Source organism: Convolutriloba macropyga, chromosome 1 (genome assembly GCF_964194025.1).
Source record: "Convolutriloba macropyga chromosome 1, txConMacr16.3, whole genome shotgun sequence".
NCBI lineage: Eukaryota > Metazoa > Xenacoelomorpha > Acoela > Convolutidae > Convolutriloba > Convolutriloba macropyga.
In genome coordinates, this window is record NC_134468.1 from 69,743,236 (window position 1) to 69,769,020 (window position 25,785).

General features: G+C 37.0%; 1 protein-coding gene across 1 annotated transcript in view; it reads right to left on the reverse strand.

The window, feature by feature from the left end:
* The window catches only part of LOC142348708 (uncharacterized), a 79,769-nt gene extending 57,771 nt beyond the window's left edge, over positions 1 to 21,998 (reverse strand). Inside the window, exons 1-2 of the mRNA XM_075400198.1 lie at positions 21,548 to 21,998; positions 8,092 to 8,868 (exon numbers count right to left, since the gene is read on the reverse strand). Of these exons, the coding sequence (XP_075256313.1) occupies positions 8,092 to 8,868; positions 21,548 to 21,732 (962 nt within the window). The 5' untranslated portion in view covers positions 21,733 to 21,998. The remainder of the gene's footprint in view (positions 1 to 8,091; positions 8,869 to 21,547) is intronic.
* Between the last annotated feature and the right edge of the window lie 3,787 nt (positions 21,999 to 25,785).

Here is a 25,785-nt window from a genome sequence, read left to right on the forward strand (position 1 = left end):
AACTCAAGCAGTGAACGACAACGAGATTAACAACAACTACCCAACGAACAAACCAGTTGTTCAAACAGTGAAAAATGGTGCCAAATCAAGAGGCCAAGATACGGAGAATGTTTTGGAGACATATTCAGCAATGCAAAGGCACGAGCAAAGGATGAAAAAAATCGACAAAAAACTCAAAACCAAGATGAGACTGGAACAGGCACGGTTTGGGTGGAGAAATTTAGAGCTGGAAATGCAAATGAAGAAACTGGAAATCAAGCATCAACTAATTGAGGGAGAGCGTGAACTAGAGCGCAAAGTGAAGAGAACAGTATTAGAGAGTGAAGATGTTCGTTCCCAATCAACTATTTCTCGAGACATCAAATTTCAACTGGACCCCAAAGAGGAGAGATATCTCAGATTAGGCCAGAAGGATCGACAACCTTCTAACCCCAGATCGATCAACAGCTCGCTTCAAAGCAACCCCTGAAGGAAACAGGCGTAGTTACTTCTCACGATGTCGTTGTTCACGAGACCGATCCTCAAGTGTTGAAGACCGGGACGTTTCCCCCAGAGCTTGTCTACAATACAACAGTACGCAGGTAGCAGTAACCTACAAAAACTGAAGTCAAACAACTTCGATGGATATCCCCCCGAATGGCCGGAGTGATCAAGTTTGTTCATTGCTACAGTGGATCAACGACCAACATCGTTGACACCATTGTTAATTGCTACAGCGGTCAACGACCGAGAAGATGAGCAATATGAAGACTCTATTGACAGGCAAGGCAAATTCAGCAATCTCTTGAATGGGCTACTCTGGAAAATTCTATGGTATTGCATGGAGCAGTTTGGGGAGGAAGTTTGGAAGGCCTCATGTGATCATTAAAGCGCAGCTGGAGAGTCTTTGCAAGGCCAGTCAGGTGAAACCTCCCAACTCAACACGTCTGATCAGTTTCTCAGTTATTGTTTCAAAATTTGTGAACGTGCTCAAAGAGTACAAGCACATTGGTGATCCGCAATCAAGCTCGACACTTTTTATGGCAGTAGATAAACTACGTCAAGTTCTCAAAAAGAATTGGTGGTTCTGTGTTGATGATAAAGATGAAGTTTGGCCTGGCCTAACTATGTTTGCAAAATGGGTATCTAGGATTGCATTCGTGCATGAAGGGCTTTCAATTTTCAAGGGAGAGCGAAGAGAAGAGGACAGAAGAAGCACAAATAGAGACAAACGGTTCTCGAAAACATCTAATTTTTTTGCTAGTTCGAAAGCGAAGGAAACAAAACAAATGCTAAGTAATCATTTCCCGCAAGCTGATGGCACTCATAAAATATGGAACTGTCCTCTCTTCAGGAACATGAGTGTGAATGATCAGTACGCAGCACTGAGGAAGCAACGCTTATGTTACGGCTTTATAGGCAAAAAATATCTCTAAGACATGTCTAGGCAAAGGTTGTTAAGTCATTGTGTGCGGTATCAATGGATGCATCAAGAAGCACAACGGATTGCTACCCTAAGAAAATCAAACGGATGAGGGCAATCATGCAGTAAACGTAATCGCAGCAACAATCAACCAGATTAAAGTTAAAATCTTTCTTCAGATAGTTCCTGTCTCATTACAAAGCGTTGGCACAAGGTTGAACACATATGATTTCCTCGAGAGTGGATCAACGGTTTCATTCATCGATCGAAGTGTGCAAGAGAAGCTGCGAGCCCAAAGCGGCGGTGTGACGCTCAACATCGTAGAAAGGGTTTCTCTCCCAAAAAGCGACTAACTTCAAAACTGCATTCAATCGAAGCGTTTGCACACCCGTCCATCTCCTTGGGAAACAGAAGCTACAACTACAACAAGCTGAAGCAAAGCTTCAATCACTTCATTGTTCTACCCAATCGAGGCTTCAACTTGATGGAAGTTAACATCACCATTGGTCAAGATGCTTATGAGCTACAACGGCCGTTGGACTCAAAAAATAAATAGAAAAAAGAGAACCTTTCGCCGTTCTAGCAGAAATAGGATGAGTAGTCAGTGGACCCATGACGGGCAAAAGAAGACAAAACTTTTGTAATTTTGCCTTCACTGAAAAGTTGACATAGAAACTTATGCTTCTAAAATCAATCTCATCAGTCAATCAAAGAAGGAACTGCATGCACAACAGATGCAAGAAGGTACGACGACGTTTACAGGCAAGCGGTACGAATAGGTATGCCGTGGAGTGAACCAGAGCCAAACCTACCGAACAGCTACAGCTCAGCCTTGGATCAGAGTTACTCACTGGAGGAAAGATTCCAAAGGGACCCAAAACTGATGAACTTGTATCAACAGTCAATAGATACAGACGTAGAAATGGGATTCGTAAAGATATTGGACGAATCCAAAGTGAAAGGCACCTTCGGAAAAGAATTGTATTTGCCACACCATCCAGTGCTAAACCCGAACACGCCTGACAAAGTAAGACGTGTCTGCAATGCTTCATCAAAGTACAAAGCGGTAAGCTTAAATGACCAGCTACTAGCAGGACCTGATCTGCTACAAGGGTTGATTGAAACAACCGTCAGATTTTGCGAAGGACCAATTGCCCTGACAGCTGGCATCGAATCGATGTTCTTACAACTGCAAGTAGCCGAACAGGATAGAAGTTCTTATGGCGTTCAAGGTCTATTAAATCTGCTCAGGTATATAAAAATGAGCGTCATGTTTTTGGAGCTATAAGTTCTCCAACTTGTGCAAACGACGCTCTCAAGCGGGTGGGACTGGACAACAACGAAGAGTATCAATTCGCAGCAAATGTAATACAAAAAATTTCTACATAGACGACTTCATCAAATCGGTAGAAACACCTGAAGAAGCGAAAGAAGTCTTCAATCAACTATAATATATTCTCTCACAACGTGGGTTTGAACTGAAGAAGTCGATAAGCAACAACGATGCAGTTATTGAAGCAATCCCAGAGTACTTTAAATCAATCAGCAATACGAAGCAAGTCGAAGTGGAACCCAATACGGAGAAATCTTCAGAGCTACGACTACAATGGACTGTTACTGATGATAGTCTTCAAGTGTGCAGAAGTAAAAACAAGGAAATTGAAACACCTATAACACAGAGGAAGAATTTCTCATTGATATCTTCAGTATCCAACCCGATGGGATTGTCTCCTCAGTTCACTGTTCACATGAGAAAACTTCTGAAAGGCATCTGGACTAGCACGGACAAAAATGAGCCAACGAGGTGGATCCTGGTGAGGAAACAGAGTTCCTGAGATGGAGAAAACAACTTCCAGTCGTAGCTGAAACATGCATCGATAGAAGATAGTTCAACAGAGAGAGAGAGAGAGAGAGAGATAAAACCTAACTTCATGTGTTTGCTGACGCATCTGAAGACACGATGTGTTCAGTAGCCTATCTGCATTCACAAACAAAAGCATACTCAGCTGACTTAGCATTTTTCATTGGAAAAAGCAGAATGGCGCCTATGAGGCATCTTTCAATACTACGATTGGAATTGCGAGCGGCAGTCTTGGCAAGGAGGTTGAAAGAACAGATAGTCAAGGAACCTGAAATTAAGATAAACAATTGCAGTTTGTGGTCAGACTCAACTATAGCATTGAAGTGGATACATCGTACACAAGAAGAGTTTGTGGCCAATCGAGTAGCTGAGATACTGGATACAACTGATGTTTCACAATAGAAGCATGTGAACGGTATCAACAATCAAGCGGATATTGGCACCAGAGCAATCAACATTGAGGAAATCAAGAGAAGTAAGTGGCTCACTGGTCCGGCCTGGTTGAAGCAACCAGAAAGCAAATGGCCGGAGCAAGTGAACCTAATCTTTACATCAGATGAAGAGATAATATCCTCATCATTCTTCATGATACAGGCTGAAGAAAAGAAAGCTGTTATTCAGTGGGAACGGTTCAGTAACTTTAACATACTAGTGAATACAGTGGCACGCGTACAGCTAGCAATGAACAAACACAAACCAGCAACACTTGTAGTCAGCACTGATAACGAGAAAAAGCAAAAGCAGTCATCTTCAAGTTACTACAGCAAGAACAGTTTGGAGAAGAGATGAAATCTCTGCAAGCCGAAAAGTAAATTCCAAAAGGTAGCAAAATTCTAGAAGTCTCACTCTTCCTAGAATAAGAAAGATTGTTTCGCGCCAAAGGTGGAATAGGCAAAAGTCAATCGGACTTCAATGCAAAGCATCCAATACTGCTACATTTGAAACATCAGGCGATTCAATTATTCTTACGAAACGAGCTTAAAGACAATCAACAACAAGGCACTGAGCATGTAAGATACATTGTTCAGCAGAAGATGTGAATCCTAGGCATACGAAATGCCTTACGATCAATCAAGATCAAGTGCGTTACCTGCACAAAAGGCAGAGAATGAACGATAGCACCAGTAATGGCATATCTACCGAGGAGCGGTTAGATGCTTCAAAAGCATTTACAAATGTTTGAAATTACTACTTTGGCCCCATCATTTTGACAATTGGGCGGAGTAACGAGAAGCGATGGTGTTGTCTTTTCACATGTCTAACTATGGGAGCATTGCAAATGGAATTTGTACCCAAGTTTAACACAGATAGTTATCTCAATGCAATAATGAGATTTATTGCACTAAGAACCAAATCGAGTACAATCATCAGTGATAACGTGACAAAGTTTGTTGAAACTGAAATAGAGTTTGCAGTGTACGTTGCGGCATGGATCAGAAAAGGGATCGAAGAACATTTATTTCAACGAGGTATCAGATGGAAGTTAAAGCCACCAGAAGCACCTCACTTTTGAGGAGTATGAGTTGGAGGAGTAACGGTTGGTCAGAAGTTGCAGGAAAGCACTGTATGCAGTGTTGGGGAACAGGTCAGTCACCGAGGACGTTCTTTCAACTTCGATGTGTATTGTTGAGCAGATATTGAACGCAATACCTCTGACTCCAGTCAGTTCAGACGTTAATCACTTGGAAGCATTGGCCCCCAATCACTTCCTGCTTGGCAACAAGAACGTTTGCTTACCCTATCCACCAGGCGCAGAAGAGTTTGTCGATCATACAAAAATCTTTCGGCAAACTCAAGCCTATGCAAACCTCATATGGGAAAGAATATATGCCAACTTTGAATAACCGGCAAAAATGGCGTTCTACCGCGAAGGAAACCCTTAAAGAAGGCTATCTCGTTTGGTTATTCGAAGAAAGCTACAAACGTGGATATTACTATTCAGGTGGAGTTACAGAGACCATCGATGGTCTGACGTTTTTTATTCGATCAGCGATAGTTCGAAGGAACGACGGAGTTTACAAGAGACCTGTAGTAAACTCGCCCCTGTATATCCTGGAAGAGATTTTTTTGCGATTGAAAACAGGGCGGCATTGAAACATTCCTCAATGAATTTTTAATGGACAACTTAAAAACAAAGTAAAATTTGGTTTAACCGATTAAAATAATTTTTTTGTGTAAGATCTGATAAAATATTCTATTAGATAGTCATTATGTTACTAAATCTATCATTGTACAAACTATGATGAAAGGTTACTTCATGAACTTACAGATGTTTTTCTTTCAGATTTTTTCCACCAATAAGTTTCCATTATTTGTCCAGTAACTAATTATTCAATTAACTGGGTTGACCACCATAGATGTATCTTGGAGACCATACTTAAGACATGATTGAAACCATAAGCCTCACCATTAATGGTTCTGAGAAACTATATATAAGACGATAAAGGAAATTATTGATTCCATCTGTTTGCTAATCGTTTCCTGTCAATCGTGTATGGAAATTTTGAAACCACAAACAATATCACTGTGCTGGCCGAGCCTATTAATTCAACAACAAAACTTAATAGCGCATCAAGGCTTTTACAAGCAGTAAAGTTAGAATAGCAAGACAAGCGAAATTTAATGCTACGTTCTATCGAAGCCATAAGGACATGTTCAACATTTATATTAGTAACTATTGTTAGTACACAATCGTCATACATGAAGTTAAACTGAAACTCATACTTGAACTACGCTATTATTGCTACATATTCACGCGTTCACAATCACACGAAATTAGCTCAAGCGGACTAAAAGATACCCAACATGGTATGCCAGATTCGATGAGTTTTCCAATTTTCTTACAAATTCATAGAGTGCTGGGCATCGTTTAGGGTATCCCGAACCCTAAGATCAGTGTTTTCAGAGCTTTGTAAGACATAGTGATCTACAACCAATCAAAGATGCAAATTTGACATGTACGGCAGTATAAATAGAGCTTGCAAAACTACCAAGAATAAGTTGAAACTTTAATTTTGTCTTATTAAACAGACATAAATTGCGTAATGAAGCACACTTTCTTGATCGGTAAAACTTTTGTTATCGTGTCTGGCTTTTGTAGATCATATTATTGACTGTACAATTATAACTAACTTTGACCTATTGAAATGTGAAGGAATTTGGTATTCTCAATACTTTCTTTCTGAGGAACAAAGTTCCTTAGTAAGAGAAACTGTGTGTAAAGCACATAATCAGTTTTTCTTACTGGCTTTATCGAAGTCAAGCGTAGTTTTGATGTTGGCTATTGAAGCCAATTGAGAAACAAAAATTGGTTATTGAAATATCGCAATATTCAAAATTGAGTTTTCTCCTGAGGTGTCCCTTGTGAAAGAGATTAGCTAGAACAATGAAATTTGGTCTATAGTTAGCTAAAGATCAAGTGACCAACTTGTTCGAAGCCGATTTTGCTATTTCGATTTATAAATTGAGTTATTAACCAAAACTGAAGCAAAATTTGATTGTTTCAATTTGAATTATTTTGTTATTCTGAGAGAACCAAGTTTGTAAGACAGCAAAGCTGAGCAATTAGTTGTTGAGACTACTTGAGCAATAAGTAATGCAACGGTAATCTACAGTATAGTGGGTAAAACAGTTCACAAAAAGTAACTGAAAAAATGCAATATCCGGACAGATTTGAAACCGCTTAAACGAACTGGACGGTGTAAAGTTTTCCTTGACTTTGATAGGAGAGCAGCCGTTATAATCAATTATGGTTCTTAGAAACCATAGCAAGAACATACTAGAAAATTTGGCCCTTCGTGGATGGAACAATTTATAGTCTCACTTATGGTTCCCAATAACCAATTATGGCCTTTTTATGTTTTCAAAGTAAGGTCAACCCGGGAACTTTTGGCTATCGAATCGAAAGATAAATCATAACTTCAATTGTGCGGTGGTTGAAAGAAAAGAAAGTAATAGCGTATCTCTGATCCAGAGTAAGATTTAATAAGACATCGTTGTATCCTTGGCTACACTCAAGCATAAAAAAACGCCACCGCAAGATTATCGCAGATGTATGATCAGTTATCTGAGGCAAACGATTATTACAGCTGCGAGCTATTTTGCTGTTGTTTTTCGTTTTGGAGTTTCAAAAATCTATTTCGCTTCTGTCGTATGAAATGAGATCTGATCAGTTAGAGCTTTTTTGACTGAAGATCTGACAAGTTAAAAATGGTATTACTTGAGAACTGCTAAGTTGGAATTTCAATCATGTAGGGTCTTTATAAGACCAAATTTTACAAGAAGAGATTTTTATTGTTTAAGATTTGATACAGTAAATGCCAGCCGTAGTTTTGCTGACCAAACAGTTTTCATCGGATAAAGTTTGATACGACAAATTTTTGTCTTACAAGCTCTGATGAGGAAAGGATTTATTAGGTATCATTGGCTAACACCAAGTTCTTTTTTTTCCGCCATATCTGATAGCCAAACTTTTATCGTGCAAGATCTGATAGGCGTTGATGTATGTGTTATAAGTTCTCACTATTGTCTGACTGATGCGAAAATGCCCCCCCCCCCCCCCATTTGCAGGTATAATGAGACAAGAGAAATGTGTAAGAACTTACACGATGTAAATTATAGAATTGTTGGGGCTTCCTGTAGTCTGCTTACAAACACGGCACCCTAGCCTTATGGCTAGTCACCATCTCAATGGTCTATGATCACTAGTAGTTTTGAATGCAGACCCGTAGCCTAATTCTACCGTAGAGTTCCAAAAATCCAACAAACGCAATAGTCAAAAATGTCAATATTTGTAACTTGTACATTACTTTTCATTTAAGCTTCCTACCTGTGGTTGATTCTGTTAAAGGGAGATTTATTAATTAATTCGGTCCATATTGCATAAGCTTTTGCAATACTTTCTACTGCTTTGGTTTTGTCACCCTTGCTTGGTTCATCTGAGCAGATGAGATGGCATAGGGCCGACAATTGGTGCGCTCTGCAAATAAATGCATTCGGCATTCGACCGAAGACCTCCTCCGCTTCTTTAATTGCTCGTTTGGCCAAAGATTTAGCCTTTTCTATATATTCCGGTCTATAACCCTGTGATAACAGTAACTGCAGTTGAACGAACATAACTGAAACCTTCTGTTTTCGAATCAGTTTGTTCTTTAAAAACTGATTGTTGGATTCGAGATTTTCCCAAATTTCCGAATTTAAAGCGATTGCTTCGTTAGTTCGTTTCATTTTCACAAGCATGGCAATCCAAAACTCATCTATGAGCATCCCCATTGAAAAACAACTTAGAGTTCTTTTGCATTTTTTCCTCAACAAATTCGACTTTTGACGTAAAGAGTTCAGAAGGCTTCGCGATTTGCGTGATTCTGATATAGACTGATCACCGTCTTTTTGTATCTTCATTTTGCAGAAAATGTGAAACAAATGTAAATGTAAACAATGCTCTTCAGCAATTGAGTGAGGCAATATCTCGAGTAGATTTTCGGCTAAAGTCATTAGTCGCATATCTTCGTGCAATTCATTGTTCGCTTCATCGAACCGTTTCATTCGCGAAGCCCACCATGAGAGATACAGCAGATCCAACACTTTCAATTTCGTTATTTCAGTGCTGAAACAATTAAATGGTTCAACTTTACTTTTCACAAGCTAAATTTTGATAGAAAATGTTCTGTCAGTCTGTGGTATAGGTGAAAAATTGAGGGAATCAATTGTGGCGCTAAATCCATTAATTTTGTTTTAATCTTAATTTAGTTCAATTTCAGTCATTTCATTGTTAATTTTATTCATTCCTAATTTTGAAGATCAAATCTTCTTGTTCATACTTTTAATTTTGTTTACTCAAGAGTTATGATTTAATGTCTGTTCATGTCGTCTACTATTCTGTTTTGCCGCAAATTTCCTTTTGCAGTTGTAATGTTGCGTGATCAAATTGATGATCAAATTTAAAAAACTTCGATCTTCATTCTCGCTAATCTCGATTCAGTTTTCAGTTGAATCACTTTCATCCGAATTTTGCTCAACGGAACGCTCAAATTCGTAAAAACCAGTTGAAACTTCAATGGGAAATGAATTGTCAAAAAATTACAGAAGCAGGCATCTTGTGTGACGAAAGGCCGTGGACACTATGTGACCAGAAGTGTGTCTCTCTTCTCTACCTCAGCACTGGAACAGAGCGACGACGTCTCTTGACACAGAAATTTACCCATGAAAATATTTACAATCTCTCAACTCTGGGAAATGATGGAAATAGCCTTCATTCGACCCCGGAATATCAGTTTTGATCGCTATGTCTTCTTTTCGAGAAAACAAAAGAAAGGTTAGACGGTGAAGCAATTCTACAGTGTCCTCAAAGAGTTGGCAGAAAACTGTGGTTTCGAAAATCGCCAGGAAGTGATAATTAGAGACATCTTCATTACCAATATGCTTGACGGTGATATACAACGAGAACTCCTTCGAGATACAGTGGAACCTGAAAGAGCTCTAGGTATTGCAGTCAACATGGATATGGGTCATCAAAACCAACATCGAATATCTTCCAACAACAACAACGTCAACAGCAGCGCATTTAATGCAATACAACAATTCAGTAGATTTCGGGCGCGAATGCTCGAATGAACCAGCCAAGCAGAAGTACATTCAATTGCGTAGCAACTGGTCTATGTAGACGCTGTGGCTAAAATTGGACATCAACATATCGTCGGGTTTGCCCTGCTCTGATTAAAATGTGTAATCATTGTGGTCTGCTCAACCAATTTGCAAAGGTATGTCGGAAAAAATTGAATAATCCAAAAAATTCTCGACAAAATTCTCGCGTCAATAACGTAGAAATTTTGAAACTGCAAAACGAACAGAAAGTCAAAATGTAAATTTTGTAAACTCTAATGAGCAGTATAATTCTGAATACGATTCGTCAGACGATAACTATGTTGCAATGATGGAACCTCTTAATAAATTCCCAATCGCTCTGCAAAATATAACAAAAACGATTGATAATACCGACTGTCAACGGCTTCCTGATTCTGCTAGTGGGTGCACTATTATAAATATGTCACTTGCCAAACAAATAATGTTCAAGTTTATACAAGCAAAATGGTCAGAGAAAAAACCACTCGAACTTCAATCTTTCTCTAACGATATAGTTGAAACGTTAGGAACTTTGAAAACAACAGTTATATGTAATGATTGGAAAATTCGTAAAGCCAAAATAACAGTGGTTGCAGACGGTTTTTGACCTATCCTTGGACGTGATATATTCGATCAACTAGGAACAAATTTTTCACAAAAGCCTTGTCCAAAAAACGAAGTAAATACCTTGTGCAATAAAACAATCACTAGCGGAAGAATTTCCAAAATTTATTTCGAGAATTGTTCAATCAAAAATTCATACGGTCAAATCCAAATTCTATAGAAACAATCGTGTCACCCATCAAAAAGGGAGAAATGTACAAATTCACCTTCAACCGAAAGTAAAAACCGAACTCAAAAAATTGTTAAGTGATGGACATATTGAAAAATTATACAATTGTTCCGACCAGTTTTTCATTTCCCCAACCGTTATTACGGTTGGAAAGGACCAATCAATCAAAATGGCTTCGGACTCAAAAATTCGGAATAAAGCAATTCACAAGAATAAATACCAAATGCCTAACATCGATTCACTAATACAAACTATCTCTCAAAAAACTGTCAAACGCACCGCAAGAGACGGCCTACTTGACAACATTAGATTTGCATCAAGCATACAAGCAACTTAATCTTCATACTGATACGGCCAGCCATTGTAGTTTTAATATTGTCAGCGGTGATATGACAGTACTTAAAATATATTACCGGTGGAATGTACTTACCGGCACTTATGTTTTGGTAATCACTCAAAACAAGCTTCTATGGGCTAACGGATATGCCAGCAGAATTTCAGGAAGCTATCGATTGTATGTTAGCCGGTCCAAATATTACATTCTGTTTTCTGGACAATATTTTAACACTGAATAGAGGTAGAATCGAAAATCATCTCGATCTTGTTAGAGAATGTTCAATAAAACTAGATCAGGAAAATATTCGCATTAATTTGGCTAAATGTCATTTCGCAAAAGATCAAAATGAATGGCTCGGTCATCGTATTACCCTGTCTGCTATAACTCCAGTATCAAAAAACTGGTGCAATTCAAGAATTATCTTCACCATCTAATCTAAAGAAGTTGCGATCCTTTATGGGATCTGTACATCATTAAGGTAAAATCATACCAAATTTATCACATTCCTCTAACATAATTGAGACTACAAACATTCCTCATCGTTGTTTGCCTATCAATCAGTTGAAACAACATTCCTAAAATTTTAAACGAATTGCTAATGATTTTCAAAACGTCCTAATGATGTCTCACAAATAAAACAGGCAAGACCATCGAAAGTTCGCTTCGCAGATGAAGCAGGCCCTTGCACAGCCCCATCAGCGCCAGTCACAACCTCAAAACCGGATACATACACAACAACTGTGACAACAACATCCAGCGGCGATTTATATACAGACGCTTTCATTTTTGCCATCTCAAAAGTTTTTCCAAGTACACTTAAGGCCAGCCTGATTTCGAAAGATGCAAAACTCAAAGAAATACGCGATTGTGTAATCACAGAGAAGGAAGATCGTTGCCGCCTGGTTAGCCCGTATATACACAACTTTGGAAGGATCTTCATGTGAAGAATGGCTGTTTATGTGTTGACGATCGAATTGCCGTCCCCAACTCCATCAAGGACCCGTATGGAGAAACATTTCACGCCGCACATCCAGGGAGTTGTGTGATAACAGATATGGCGGTGCACGCCTGGTGGCCGTTCATACATCGGGATCTTCTTGCCAAAACGGCTAAATGTAAACCCTGTTTCAAAATTGGTAAAAATTTTAAGTCTATTATACCACCTAGCAAATGGGCACCACTAAAATTGTGCAAATTGCCAAGTTAATAAATTGAAATTGATTTCGGCGGACCGAAAAATAATGAAAAAAATCGTGTTTGGACTGTTTTCTGGCATGTTTGGACCGTTTCCCTAAATTCCCAACAGCAGAGGTATTTGACTGGGCAAATGCGCAAAATATTTTGAAAGTTCTTCAAGATTTTGTTTTATTACATGAAATCCTTCGTACGATTAGAATAGATCAAGCAAAATGCCAAATCGGTCAGCAAATTAAAGTTTTTTTGATCAAAATAATTTTCAGTTAATTGAAGCCCCAATTCATGATCACAGAGCATTTGGTTTAGTTTAGAGGCTAATACAAACAATCAAGAATCGACTAGCTTATATTAAAACGGCGGCGCGAAATTGCCTTAATTTAAAAGCGTCAATAAATTCAATTATATATCAACTCCCTCTATGCCGTCAAAATACAGTTAATCTTTCACCTTTTGAAGCGCATTTTGGAGGAAAAGCTAACACTACTCTAAGCAATATTTCAACTGAACCCAATCCTAATACTTTAACATACAAACCAATTTTGAATAAATATTTAGACATGGAGACAGTACGCTGGGACGAGCTCATACCAGATGAACAATGGGTTAGCGAGGCACGAAGTGACATTGATTTCGAAAAAAAGAGATCAACACAGTAAAGACGCGAGAAAACGCTGCAATGAGGACCCAGACAAAGAATCCCGCATGGTCCCTCATCAAATTGTTATATTGTTGGTCTACTTGTGCCAAGAACAGAGGCTTCACTGACGCTAAAAGTAGCGAATAAGAAACCCAAATCCAAGCAATCAAAAAAGAGTTTGGACGGGTTATATGAAGTCTTGGCGCCAGGCTCGTCTGTCATAAAATCTAACGAACACACTTCGATTATAAAAGAGACAGGCAGAAGAGAAATAACTGTTAGAAACTCAGATCTTGCCAAATTTGGCACAAAAGCTGAAAGACAGACTTAAGATTTTATGCCGAACGAAGACCAAAAGTGCCTAGGGGAGAACAACCAAAGATTTAATTAGTCACCATGCGAAGGATGCGAGGAGAAAAATTGAAGGCAATAAAAAGATTGAACACTAACGTTCCACCGATGACATGATTGGTGTTTCATCCATCCATTCTAACGTGTCGAGGGCACTGCGAGTGAGAATGCCGACTAAGTCCAAAAGGACAGTTGTTCCCGCGCCGCCACAGCCACCAATAGTAATAGTCACTGATTGTGCACCGCCAATGACTCTCCCTACAAACATCGTTTGTCATTGCAGAACTACCGACTCGAGCAAAATGAAGGCCGCTACGAAAGCCCGAACAGCTATTCAGCCTTCACAGAAACGAAAACGATCATCGCCATCGATAACCGAATCGGACGAATCGATGGCCTCAACTCAGACTTATCCCCCCAAATTATCGTCAAATACAGCACCTTCTAGACAAAAAAGACGTCAGATCATAAAACTACATCAAATTCAAAACAAATCTATTGTTTTCTCAATCAAAAACACTGCCATCCACAATCAAGACACCGAAGAATCAAATTTTACAGTAGGCTCATGTTCACACATTCAGACGTACGCGAGACAGTACTCTCCCCGAACTATGGAGGTCCAAAAACTAGCAAACAGTCTGCGAGGGGGAATGCGCTTCTGAAAGTGATACAGATTAAACATAAAACTAATTACAAACATTATTTTATTAAAATAGTAACTAGTACATATTTTACTAATCTTTTGCTATAGACATACTTCGTTGTTTATTTTGTTGAGGGGGAAATGTGGTATAGGTGTACAAATCAATTATGGCGCTAAATCCAATAATTTTGTTTTAATCTTAATTTAGTTCAATTTCAGTCATTTCATTGTTAATTTTATTCATTCCTAATTTTGACGATCAAATCTTCTTGTTCATACTGCTAAATTCGTTTACTCAAGAGTTATGGTTTAATGTCTATTCATGTCGTCTACTATTCTGTTTTACCTCAAATTTTTTTTGCAGCTGTAATGTTGCCTGATCAAATTGATGATCAAATTTAAGTAAAACTTCAATGTTCGTTCTCGCTAATCTCAATTCAGTTTTCAGTTGAATCCCTTTCAACCGGATTTTGCTCTACGGAACGCTTTTTTCTAGATAGCTAAATTAAGTAATAATTCGCTAAGCGAAATATTAGTCAAAAAGCAACCGCTGCATTCGCAAGGCGATTACCCTTGAAAAGTGGTATTCAAAAAGAATTAATTTCAAAACTAAAATTTAGAGGTGTAATCGCACCGCGAAAGCATTTGAAAGTCAGACCAATCTATTTTGGTTACTCATCTAGCAAAACACTCTCCATTACGGAAATCGATTTCTGTATGACACAGTCAGTGGGATAGACTTATACAAATTTACTTTGTACGCAGAAATAAATAGCCGCCTCTCCATACTATCTGAAGCCTCAATACTTTCTGTTACTTATAGGTAGTTTATTTATTATGGTATTTTTCCCGTATTAGCCGGTATTAGTGAGTGAATGGATGCATTTTTGCTCTCGATAGTTAAAAATTAGGTCCGAAAAAATTATTTGTATGAAAAACAAAAACGCCAATATAACAAAAAAAACGCATTATTCTTTGGGCGTCTTTATTAGAAGCAAAGTTTAATTATTTGCAACGCGCTAGGTGTAAAATTTTGCTGCATCATTATATTGTCTACCCGGACCGGGGTTTTTGGGTAAAATTGTTTAAGAAACCCAGCGAATGTGGTGAATTTTTGTAAGAAATTCGTTAATTGCGGTGAATGCGGTGAAAAAAATATTTCACCGCATTTCATGGCATTTCCTACAAAAATTCACCGCGAAATTCACAGCATTTCTTGCAAAAATTCAACGCATTTGTTTCCAATGTTTACTTATATTCACAAGAAGCACCACAGAAGTAAGTGATAGTTGGTGCAGTGGAATAGTAAGTTGAAGACATGAAGGTTGTAAGACGTTTGAATCCGTGTTAGGATGTGTCTTTTTTGTAAGAATACCCAGAATGCGGTGAAAGTAATTAACTCACCGAGATTCAACGCATTTCTTTTAAAATTTCAACACACCTCGACCCTGGTATACCTCTTCCACAAAACTTAACATCTAAATGCATGAAATGCAAACAATATGCTATAAAAAGTTTAAGTAGGGAGCAAATTGAAGTGGGGGTCCAATTGTTACACAACATAATGCTAAATCGTCGAGAAACAAGCATCAAGGAGAACACTTGGAAAAAATAACAATCTTTGTAGCATCAAATGTTTCTTACTTGTGTATCAAACTCAATGATTTTTGCTTGTTTTGCAGATTGCTCAAATTGTCATTTTGTTCATCCGAGTTGTGTTCCTCTTCAGAGCCAAATTGATAAACTGCCAACAATCTTTTTTATTATAGAATGCAAGAGTTTTTTAACCTGGAGATTGGGCCAGAAAAAATTTTAAGTCTCAATTTACAGCATGTATTTGAAAAATTTAGTTCAATGCAGCTGATAGAAATCTACTATCTCATATTTCCACTCATCACAGACTAAGAAGACTATATTTTCTTTTACATAGCGAATGCTTATATAATTCATTTAGTCCTAACTGATCGACTAACATGTCTATGCTTTTTTTATCGGTATTTTTGAAATGTAAATCTTGAAGTTTGTCTTTAGTGTTTTGTAAAGCCGGTTGGTCACCTAGAGTCAGATAATCAACTTCCCGAGCAGAATTAAGCATCTCTATATCTGTAAGAATTAAGCCATTAAAGAAAACCCAAATGGCGTCTCTCTTAACTGGTGCAATTAAGGATTTTGCAACGTCTGATCTGCGGAGAAACTCATCAGTAATTCAAAGACAACAACAAAATTAAAATTTTGCCATAGAAACAAACTTGTTGAAAAAAGCACAATCCTATCAAAATGCTTCACAGTGAACTAAACGCATCAAAAATGAGTAAGAGTTGAAGACGCCCATGACATAGCAAGCCAATAAATCGAAGAGTTCTACGATTTGATTGAATTTTTTTATAAAAACGGACAGAGATAGCGAACTAAATGAGCAAATACGTTAGAAAATCTTTATCTTTGAATCAAGTTGTTGGGCAGTCCAGCAAAGCATAACGAACGGGCACACACAGAAATGAGCAATTTGTAGCAATTTGTCAAAAAGTTTTGAGCAATTTGTCAGACCAATCACTAGAATTTTTACGGCAACAATATAATATGGACTGGCTTCCAGAAAATTAAGTCTGTATAAAAACATTCAAAAACCGCAATGCTGGAAACCGCGCGTTAACAAGGAAAACTACAATAGCGCAAAATTTTTCTCTCGAAGAATTGCCACAAAGCCAGCTATATTTAAACTATATTTTACACAATCAGGCAATTGATACAAATTCAGATGACAGCGCAAATACGGGTCAAAGTTTTCCTCTCCTTGATGATGCCAAAACGTTTCAATCTCACAACAATTAAAACTATTTTCCATAATGAATTACAAAAAAACTTTGAAAACTTGTCTCAAATTAGAAACTAAGCTGAATTACAACCCATGGCTAATAAAACTAACCCTCCGCTACCAAAAGCTAATAGGTCTTAACCAAGGCTCTATTGACAGTTTTTTTTAAAAAAAAAGAATTAAGTACTCAACCATTAATACTGGTTCAGTTCATTAAGCCGTTAACTCATCTGAGCAAGCCTAAAAAATCTGATTTTCTTTTTTGGTTCAATGGTTTACAAACATTTAAGTTTTAAATAATGGTCAATATTAGTTAAATAATTAAGTTTAAATAATACAGTCACCGTAAGACACTGCTCTGAGCAGTGACTTCCCTCTTGAAGGAACGAACTTGACTGTCATCAAAGAAGACACATAGAACGAAAATAAAAATTTCGATGAAAGCAAATTTAAACCATCAAAACAACTCTTAGCAGCAATTAGTACAAAAATGCAGTCTAATGGAACAATTTGAGTCGCTCTCTATCCACATTTATCAGATTACAGAATATCTGACACAAAATCATTCACATTACGTTTGCATGTACCTGAGCTAAAATTCAACATTGATGGAACACTCTCCGGACAATTACGTCAAATCTATAATACGTCGAGAACATAAATAAATAGATAGCAATAATCAGGGAAAAACATAGACAACGTTAAATTCTACGAATCATCAACCAAGCATTTCCCGTATCATTCCAAATTTTTCCAGTCATCGGATTTAACAAATTACTTCAAACTCAAGAAAGTCAAAAATTATCCTACTAACTCTCAATATACAATTTCAAAAGCCGTTACCTCAACAGGCCACGCCAAAAAAGTCTTTGGTTGAATGATTTACAAATATCTAAATTTTAAATTATGGTCAACAACAATCTAGTGTTTTCCTTTCCAATTTTTCACAAAACTTTCATAATCAAAACTTTTCGACCTGATATAATTGACATCAGAAGTCCCCCAAAACTTGACTCAAAGAATCCAGAAGGAAATTACATTAATTTTGAGCTGCAATTGAACTCGACAAAAGAACTCTCTTGTCTGGGTTGAGGCAGCACATATAAATCTACTTCGTGAATTCTCCGCCAATCACAGACTGAGGAGGTTCTGTCCTCTTCTATATACCGAATGCCTATATGCTTTAGTTAGTCTTATTTGATTCACTACAATGTATATACTTTTGACTCCGGGAGTATTGAAATATATACCGTACAAATAATGTTCACCTTCAGTGTTTTCTAGAGTCGGTTAGTTACTTAGAGATTGATAAGTGCGCTTCGCGCGCAGAAGTAGAGCTGTATATCGATAAAGAGAAGCCATATAGGGTCTTCCTTAACTAATCAATAGACTGGCGGCGAATTAGAGGAACAAATTATTATAAACACAGAGACTAGATTCCGATTCTTGGCTAAAGAGAATTTGATGTAAAAATTACGTAAATTGCAAAGAATTTTTGAGTGAGTATGATGAACATTGTAACAGTAATTCAGTGCATTCAATTGCTTATTTTTGCCAGTCACTTGAGCTATTTTCTCACGGCAGTTCCTACATCAGTCCCCCGCATTCCAAAAGTCGGGCGGAGGGATCTTTTCCGCTAGCGCCCCCCCAGTAAATTAGGCACCCCCCATTTGTATATGTTTAAACATTATGTATACATTTGAGTTATTACCTATGTATACGTATGAATAGGCATTTAGAAAATACTATTAGAGCGGAGGTTTGAAAATAATATGTGTATAGCAATAAGTCACTGCATATAATGTAAGCATCAACCAAAAACTTGTTGTTATTGCATTTTTAGTAATTACGAGCTTTGTAAAGGGGTTAAAAACTATAACTTTCTTGAAAACTGCTACATATATGGTTGTTGATGTACTATACTAGGAACGATATTATGAAAATAAATAAACTTTTCAGAAGGGAGCAAAACATTAATTTTTGGGGGGTGCCTAAATTTCGGCTATATAGGAGTGGGGGGGCGCTAGCGGAAAAGATCCGGGCGGAGCTGCTATAGAATATTCTCTTTATCTTGTCATACCTGAAAAGATTCGAACAGATGACTTGCCTATACAATGTTAGAGTATGCAGCTTTTGTCCATTAGCAACTTGTAAGACATTAGGAATTTTTTTTAGTGAAAACAAGTCAGATGATGTTCTGTTCTACAACTACAGGTCACAGTCAGAATTTGGGCCTCAAAAAATTTAAAATCAGTTACTGCGAAAAAAAATTTTAAGTTAAAATTTAAACGTAGAAAATATTATTCTTAGTTTGCAAATTGACATATTATATTTCAGTCGTTGCCGAATGTGTAACGGTAACCAATTTTTCAGATGATTTCAAAAGCCTTGTTTTAATCTTTAGATATAAAATGTCAGAAACTATTTTAGCAAATTTAAATTGATGAAGCACACAGTCAGTTAAAGCGGGGACAAATAGAAACGTTTTGTGATCTCTCGTGCGTCGAACAAAAATGTTGTTTAAAATGAATCTAATTCTTCTTGAACATTTTTTTTCAAGATTTTGACTATACAGCATTATTCATCAGATCTAGCACAACAAAAATTTTGGTGAACTCACCTTCTAAACATCTTTTTCATGAAAAAAGTTTAGTGAGGTGCAATGTTTATCTGCTATGATATCTAATCAGAATTTACAGTAAACGACCAATTACCGGGAAAAAAATTAAAGTTTCTTTCATCTTAGTAGTTTGTGTATCAAATACTTTCAATCTTCTATGAGGTGATAAAAAAAACTCGTGTTCAGGCAGTTGTAAAAACATAGCAACTTATTTTTGCATGCTGAATTGTGTTTTATAGCGACCCAAAAAATAAGTTTTATGTAACGTCTCAATCAGTACTGATTCACGGAAATTCCAAGTTGCGAATCATTACTGTATCAGAGCTCTGATTGTGTCAACTTTTAAAATGCCAGTCGTGGTCACCACTCTCTGTTCATTAAAAAATGTTTAACATGTGAATTTATAGGACATTTCGAGTTGAGAGAGGCTCATGTCAGAAAAAATTTGGATTAGAAACAAAAATTAACAAGTTTCTCGTACAAAAGCCTTACCAAATTTGCTAAAAGCAATCATTCTAAATAACGTCTTCTCCAAAATCTAATTTGCTTATTAATTGTTCAATTACTAGGATTTGTCAATTCTGGACCATCGGTGGAACAAAGACTTGCCGAGTCCGGCACAAAACATGACTGAAGTCTTGCCAAGTCTAGGGCTAGACTTGACTCAAATTTTGCCCAGTCTTGGACAAGACTTGACCCATGTCTTACGATGTCTCGACCAAATACGGACATTTCACTAAGTTTTATTTTTTTATCGCATCAGGTTTTATTTTTTTTTCTTATGTTGAGATCGAAAGAAAGTAGAAGTATCGCAAGCATTTTAACAGAAGACTTGAAACGAATGTTTCACAAGGTTTTCTCTGCAATAACATGTCTGATCAACTTTTCTCATCCTGAATGCCGTCTGTTTCTCTAAACGATCTGGTGTGATGTTGTCTTGGTTGAATGCGAGTGTCACATATAATTTCATACGGTTGACACTTGATTTTTTATTATGATCCTACAAACGAAACTAAAATCAAATCTAATCCCTGTGAGAAAAGTGTTCATTTACAAACTCCTGATGAAGTCACGGAAACCAAAAATGAGGCTTTCTTGAAACGCAAAAACTAATATTAAAAAACATCATTGTTGTCAAAAATAATCCTCATATGACGATAAAGAAGTCAGTTTTGATCACAAAACTGAACCTATGAAACTATTTTTGATCTCTGCTTGAAATCAAAGAAAACTGTTGATGGTTGTTTGGTGACACTAAAAATTTTTGTAAAATCTGCTCGGCAAATATGATCAACAAATAAATGAAATGGGATTCTAACTAAGAAACTAATCAAAACAGTTATTTTTACTCTAGCTATATTATGTTAGAATTTGTATTGTTTTGTTTGGTTTTTCTTGGGGAGAGTCTTACAGCGAGCGCGGATTTTTACCGTTCGATTGGTCTCAATTCTCCTATAGTTGTTTGTTTGTAACTCCGCCGCAGCCGGTTCCCAGCCCGGATTAGAAAGGAGGAGGGAAACACCACCAGAAAATAAAGGAAAATCTCAAAAGCGGGTTTTTTCAATCAAATTGAGATAATTTTCCTATCTAATGTTATATCATCATCCTAAAAACTGCACTCAAAAGAATTAAGCTCGTTAATGATAAGACCTTAGCTCATTAATGATCAAATTTTAGCTCGTTAATGATCAGAATTTAGCTTGTTAATGATGAGACTTTAGTTCGTTAATGATCAAATTTCAGCTCGTTAATGATCAGAATTTTGCTCGGTAATGATCAGAATTTAGCTTGTTAATGATCAGAATTTAGCAGGGTAATGATCAGACTTTAGCCAGTTAATGATTCGAATTTAGCGCCTTAATGATCACTCCTTTTATGAAGACTTTGACTAGGAATCTCGTTCATGTAGGCAGACTTTAATATGGGGCTCGTCCAAGTAATCAAAACGCACTTTACAACCCCCTGTGAGTTTTTAATTGTCTGATCATTAACGCACACCTCGACTTGGGTAAAACAATTATGGCCCTAGAATCAACCCTAAAAATCTAATCCTAAAAAAAGTGTGGGCATAGAACTTGCATACGGTTTTCAAGTATTGTTAAACTTTTGTCGAATATCAAAGCATTGGCTCATCTTGAGCACATTTTTCGGGAAAAGAATCCTGCCTAATAATGGGCTGAGAAAAACTGACACATCTGATGGAACATTTTCATGCTACAATTTAAGGGAAATCTTTAGAGAGTGAGTTTTTTAAGTGAGTTGCTTACCGATCATGTAAACTCATTTCGAATGCTGTCTGCTCTTCTATTTGACACAGTTGATGATAGTGATTATCCAGAACTTCGTACGCAGGCTGATACAGTGAACAGTTATAAGTGAAAAGAACTTCATTGTAACAATGGAAAATTGCGGTGTTTGAAAATGGCTCCGGGACTTTTAATACAGTTGTCATTTTCTTAAATGCCAAATAATGCAGAAAACGAGGGGGTTATCGAGCTACATACAAAATACAATTAAACTAAGTGGAATTCAATTTCACTTCTCTGATATAGCTAAGCAATTACAAAGTATATAAGCTTACTTCTAGTTAGGGTTGCGATTTATTAAATATAAAGACTTTTCCGGCTACATGTGATAATGCGAGGGTTCAAAACAACCCAGTGCGTAGGTGGGGGAAAGTGCAACTCTAAGGGATAGTCGACATACTAGCTCGGCCTGCATGTGTAGACCGTAGCGCGTGATAGGGTAATAATTTGTTATAACTAACTGCTTTTGTATATTTTTGGAGTATGGGTGCACTCAGCCATGCCTATTTTACGTGCTGTTGCATATAATGCCAGAATAGTTGTGATATATATATACACAAAAGTTGGATATCCGAAGTATATATATTCCATAAAATTCTCACAGTTTCGGCTTTCTGATCAATCCTCAGAATCCTACCAAACCACCCCCCGCCCCCGCCATCATCACCACCACCGCCACCACCAACGCCGCCGCCACCACCAAGAGTTATTAGTTGTATCCCCGTTATTGATGCAATTCGGCACGGGCCGCGATCTCCCTCAGTGGTGAAAAACTGCAAAAAATATTTTAAAATAATGGAGATTGTGGTAGGTGGGGGGGGGGGGGGCATGAATTCGCCCCCTTTTTAGTTCTGATACTTATCAAAACTTAAGTATCATAAACTTCATAAAACGCTTCCAAATTTGATTTTAAAAAACAATGGTTCTCAATGCTCGCCCGGACCGAACTCCAAGTCTATATCAGTACTGTTCAAGACTAAATCCAAGTCTTATTTCGTTTTCCAGTACTGGGCAAGTCTAAATACAAGTCTTACAAGTTTGACAATTTTGGTCAAGATTTGGGTAACACTTGCAAGTTGAGTCCCACGTCAAAATCAACCTTTCAAAAATCTGGCGTGAAAATTTTGAACTCCAGAAAAATTTTGTAACGTGACACGCTCTTTGCATTAATTTTTATGCTTTTTCTCGGGGCTCCTGAAAATGGATACCAAATGAAACCAACTGAAATCAGGGGAACCGTGGAGGTCACATGTGCCCGAATTGGACCGTTTTGAGGTGTTTCTGAGCCGTTTCCAGTCGTTCTTGAAAAACTTGTCACAACAGGTTGTCATGTAGATAGTTTCAAATCTTATTTTACGGGCAATCCGATGATCTATGTCGTATACCAATTGGATTAAACCTTTCGGCAGAATTTCAGATTTCAGGTCCAATACTCCTGAAAAATAGGCTACGCCTGATGCTCGTTCTCTAATAACTTTTTATTGAGTTATTAGACGATCTTTAACATACGTTGCAAAATTATCTGCTTTGACAAACAATATATGGAGCTTGTTTTTTTCTAATTTTGTAAAGATATTAATGAATGAGCACCTTTCGGCTGGATTTAGGCTTGCCAAGTCTTGGCCAAAACTTGGATTTATAGACTTGCCAAGTCTTGGCCAAGACTTGGACTGAGACTGCTAAGTTTGAAACTTGACATGATCATAGCGCTATGAATCAGTAATGAAATGAGACTTGAAATTAGAATTGCCCATTACTGAAATTGAATTGGCGCTATTTCCAGGCGCGGACCTAACGCCAAGTACGGGGAAAGTCTAATCACTGATCTTACTTTGGTCATGTCACTTTTTTCACTAGGCAGTTTAAATTCACGTCTGCTTTAAAAAGAGAGCTTGCCTATTAATGTGCACGGCACATAGATTTCAAATATTAACTTTTAAAGATGTATTTGACCGATCAGTCCCGAAGCTAGGGAAAATGTAAAAATTAAAAGTCGGATTTTGGAAAAAATTGGGCTCTGGAATAGTTTTCAACAAAAAGTTATAATGTGAAACTTTTTTGGCGTTGTTCAATTTAGTGATGCTACCATGTTTTGTCGACCTAGTTGTTCTGTACCACAACAAACTATCAAATTCATTTTTTGAGAACATTTTTTCTCTAGATTTGTTTTCTGATTCCCTATAGAAAGTCCACCTGTAAAATTTGTCTTTGCTTTTCCCCTGGTGACATTGATTAATCAGAAGGCAATGAAAATCATCAGAAAACCTTAATTTTTTTGAAATCTTTTGATAAAATCAGACATGGTATAAATCAACAACAAACCTTCTAGTTTGGTTAACTATATCATAACGACTTGCTTAAATTTAATCACCCTCTCTTAACTAACTGACTTTTGTTAGTAATCCTAATGTACCTAAAAATGAAATTTGGTCAATAATGCTTTAGGTAAATCAGAAAATATCATAAAAAACAGATTGATATATTTTAGGGGCAAGATTAGTTTTCCGCGTTGTCAATTATGACGAAAGCCGAAAATTATGGGTAGCAAAACAGGTTAATCAGAGGAAAATATAAAATTCTTCTTGCCACAATAGTTTTTGAGAAGTCCAATGAGAAAAATTGTGTTCTGAAAACAACACTTTGCTTTGTTTCCCATTGCAATTACAAAACTTTCTAAAACAAATCAAGAAAAAGGATTTTTTTGTTGTTTATGAAGTCAGTTATTTCGTCTTTTTGATGAACACAGCAGTGGCAATGGGTAAAAAAGAGTTCAAAATGCCGCGAAAAATCTGTCTTATTTGACTAAAGTAATTTTTTTGACTGCTCTAAATCAGAGGTTCAAATCAAGAACTAAAAACATTGCAACGGACAACTACAATCAACATGATTTGATGCTGACTTAATTCGAAGTGAGGGATAGTTCTTTTTCCCGATGAAAATTGAAACATTTCGGAACATTTTTCTTTGCTTTGCCTCCTCTTTGTGAATTTTAGTTTTTCTGCTTTGACTATTCTTGCAGCAATTGAATTCTCAACAAGAAGAGCTGAAAATTTTATTTTTAGTTTGAAAAGGTTTGAAACAATCCAAAAAATACGAAGATCAACAGATTTTGTTAATTTTTTTGTTTTTCTTTTTGATTTCAGCTCCTTTAAAGAACATTTTCCATAACTTTCGCTGAATTTTTACTTCAATTCTGCTAACATTACGAAACAATCGTAAATCCTAGTGTCATTGTTTCTATGTTCAAAGACAAAAGAGAGTTTTAGGACTGTTTGAATTCTTGTTTTCACTAAAACCTTGGCTAAAAATTTAAAAATTCAGCTTTCCTCATGGAAGAAACCACCGAATATGCTTGTTTTTTGCGCTTTCTTCAATTTTTTGAGAAATATGGACCTACAAACTGAAACTGCTAACACAATCTTTGTAAACTCAGATTTGAGCTTTTTGAGCTCCCGCCACATGTCAATCGCGAAGTATCAACTTCAAGCGGCACTTCATGATGTTTGTCTCATGAAGCAGATTTCGATTGAACATGACGCGTAAATTAACACAACCTATCGTTGGACAGATTCTGCAACAGTGTTGCAATGGTTAAAGTCAGCATACAAATAACAAGTGTTTGTTGCCATTAGAGCAGCGGAAAATCTGGAGTACTCATCAATGGATGTCATCAAGTGAAGACACTTTTAAGGAATCAAAAATTTTGCGGATACCGGTAGCCGAGGATTAGTTCTCCAAGAACTCGAAAAACCGTGTAATTGAACAAGTTGGGAAGGCTCGCTAAAGATCAAATGAAGTAGTAAAAGCCGTTTTGCCGAAGGAAGGAAGTTGAAGCTGACAGAAATTGATAGAAGGAGCCTCTCGAATTGGACGAGACTTCATCACTTCATCACCAAAATGTCACTAAAAAAAAGGCAAACCCTATTTGCCAAAAGTTTAGTGCTCGGTTGTCAGCTGTAAGGAGATATCAAAAACGATAAACTTTGCTAAATTGTCATCCTCTTAGAGGCAGAAGGGACCATTTAAGTAAAAGATCAATTGAAGTGTTCGATTTCAATATGTTTTTTTTCTTAGCAAAACATTATGTTGTATAATTTCTGTTAAGGAGAGTTTATTCTGACAACCTACATTACGCTGAACAGTTTGTCAGAATTTTTCAACAAGAGGCATGTACCATTGGATTAAGGGACACATTATGA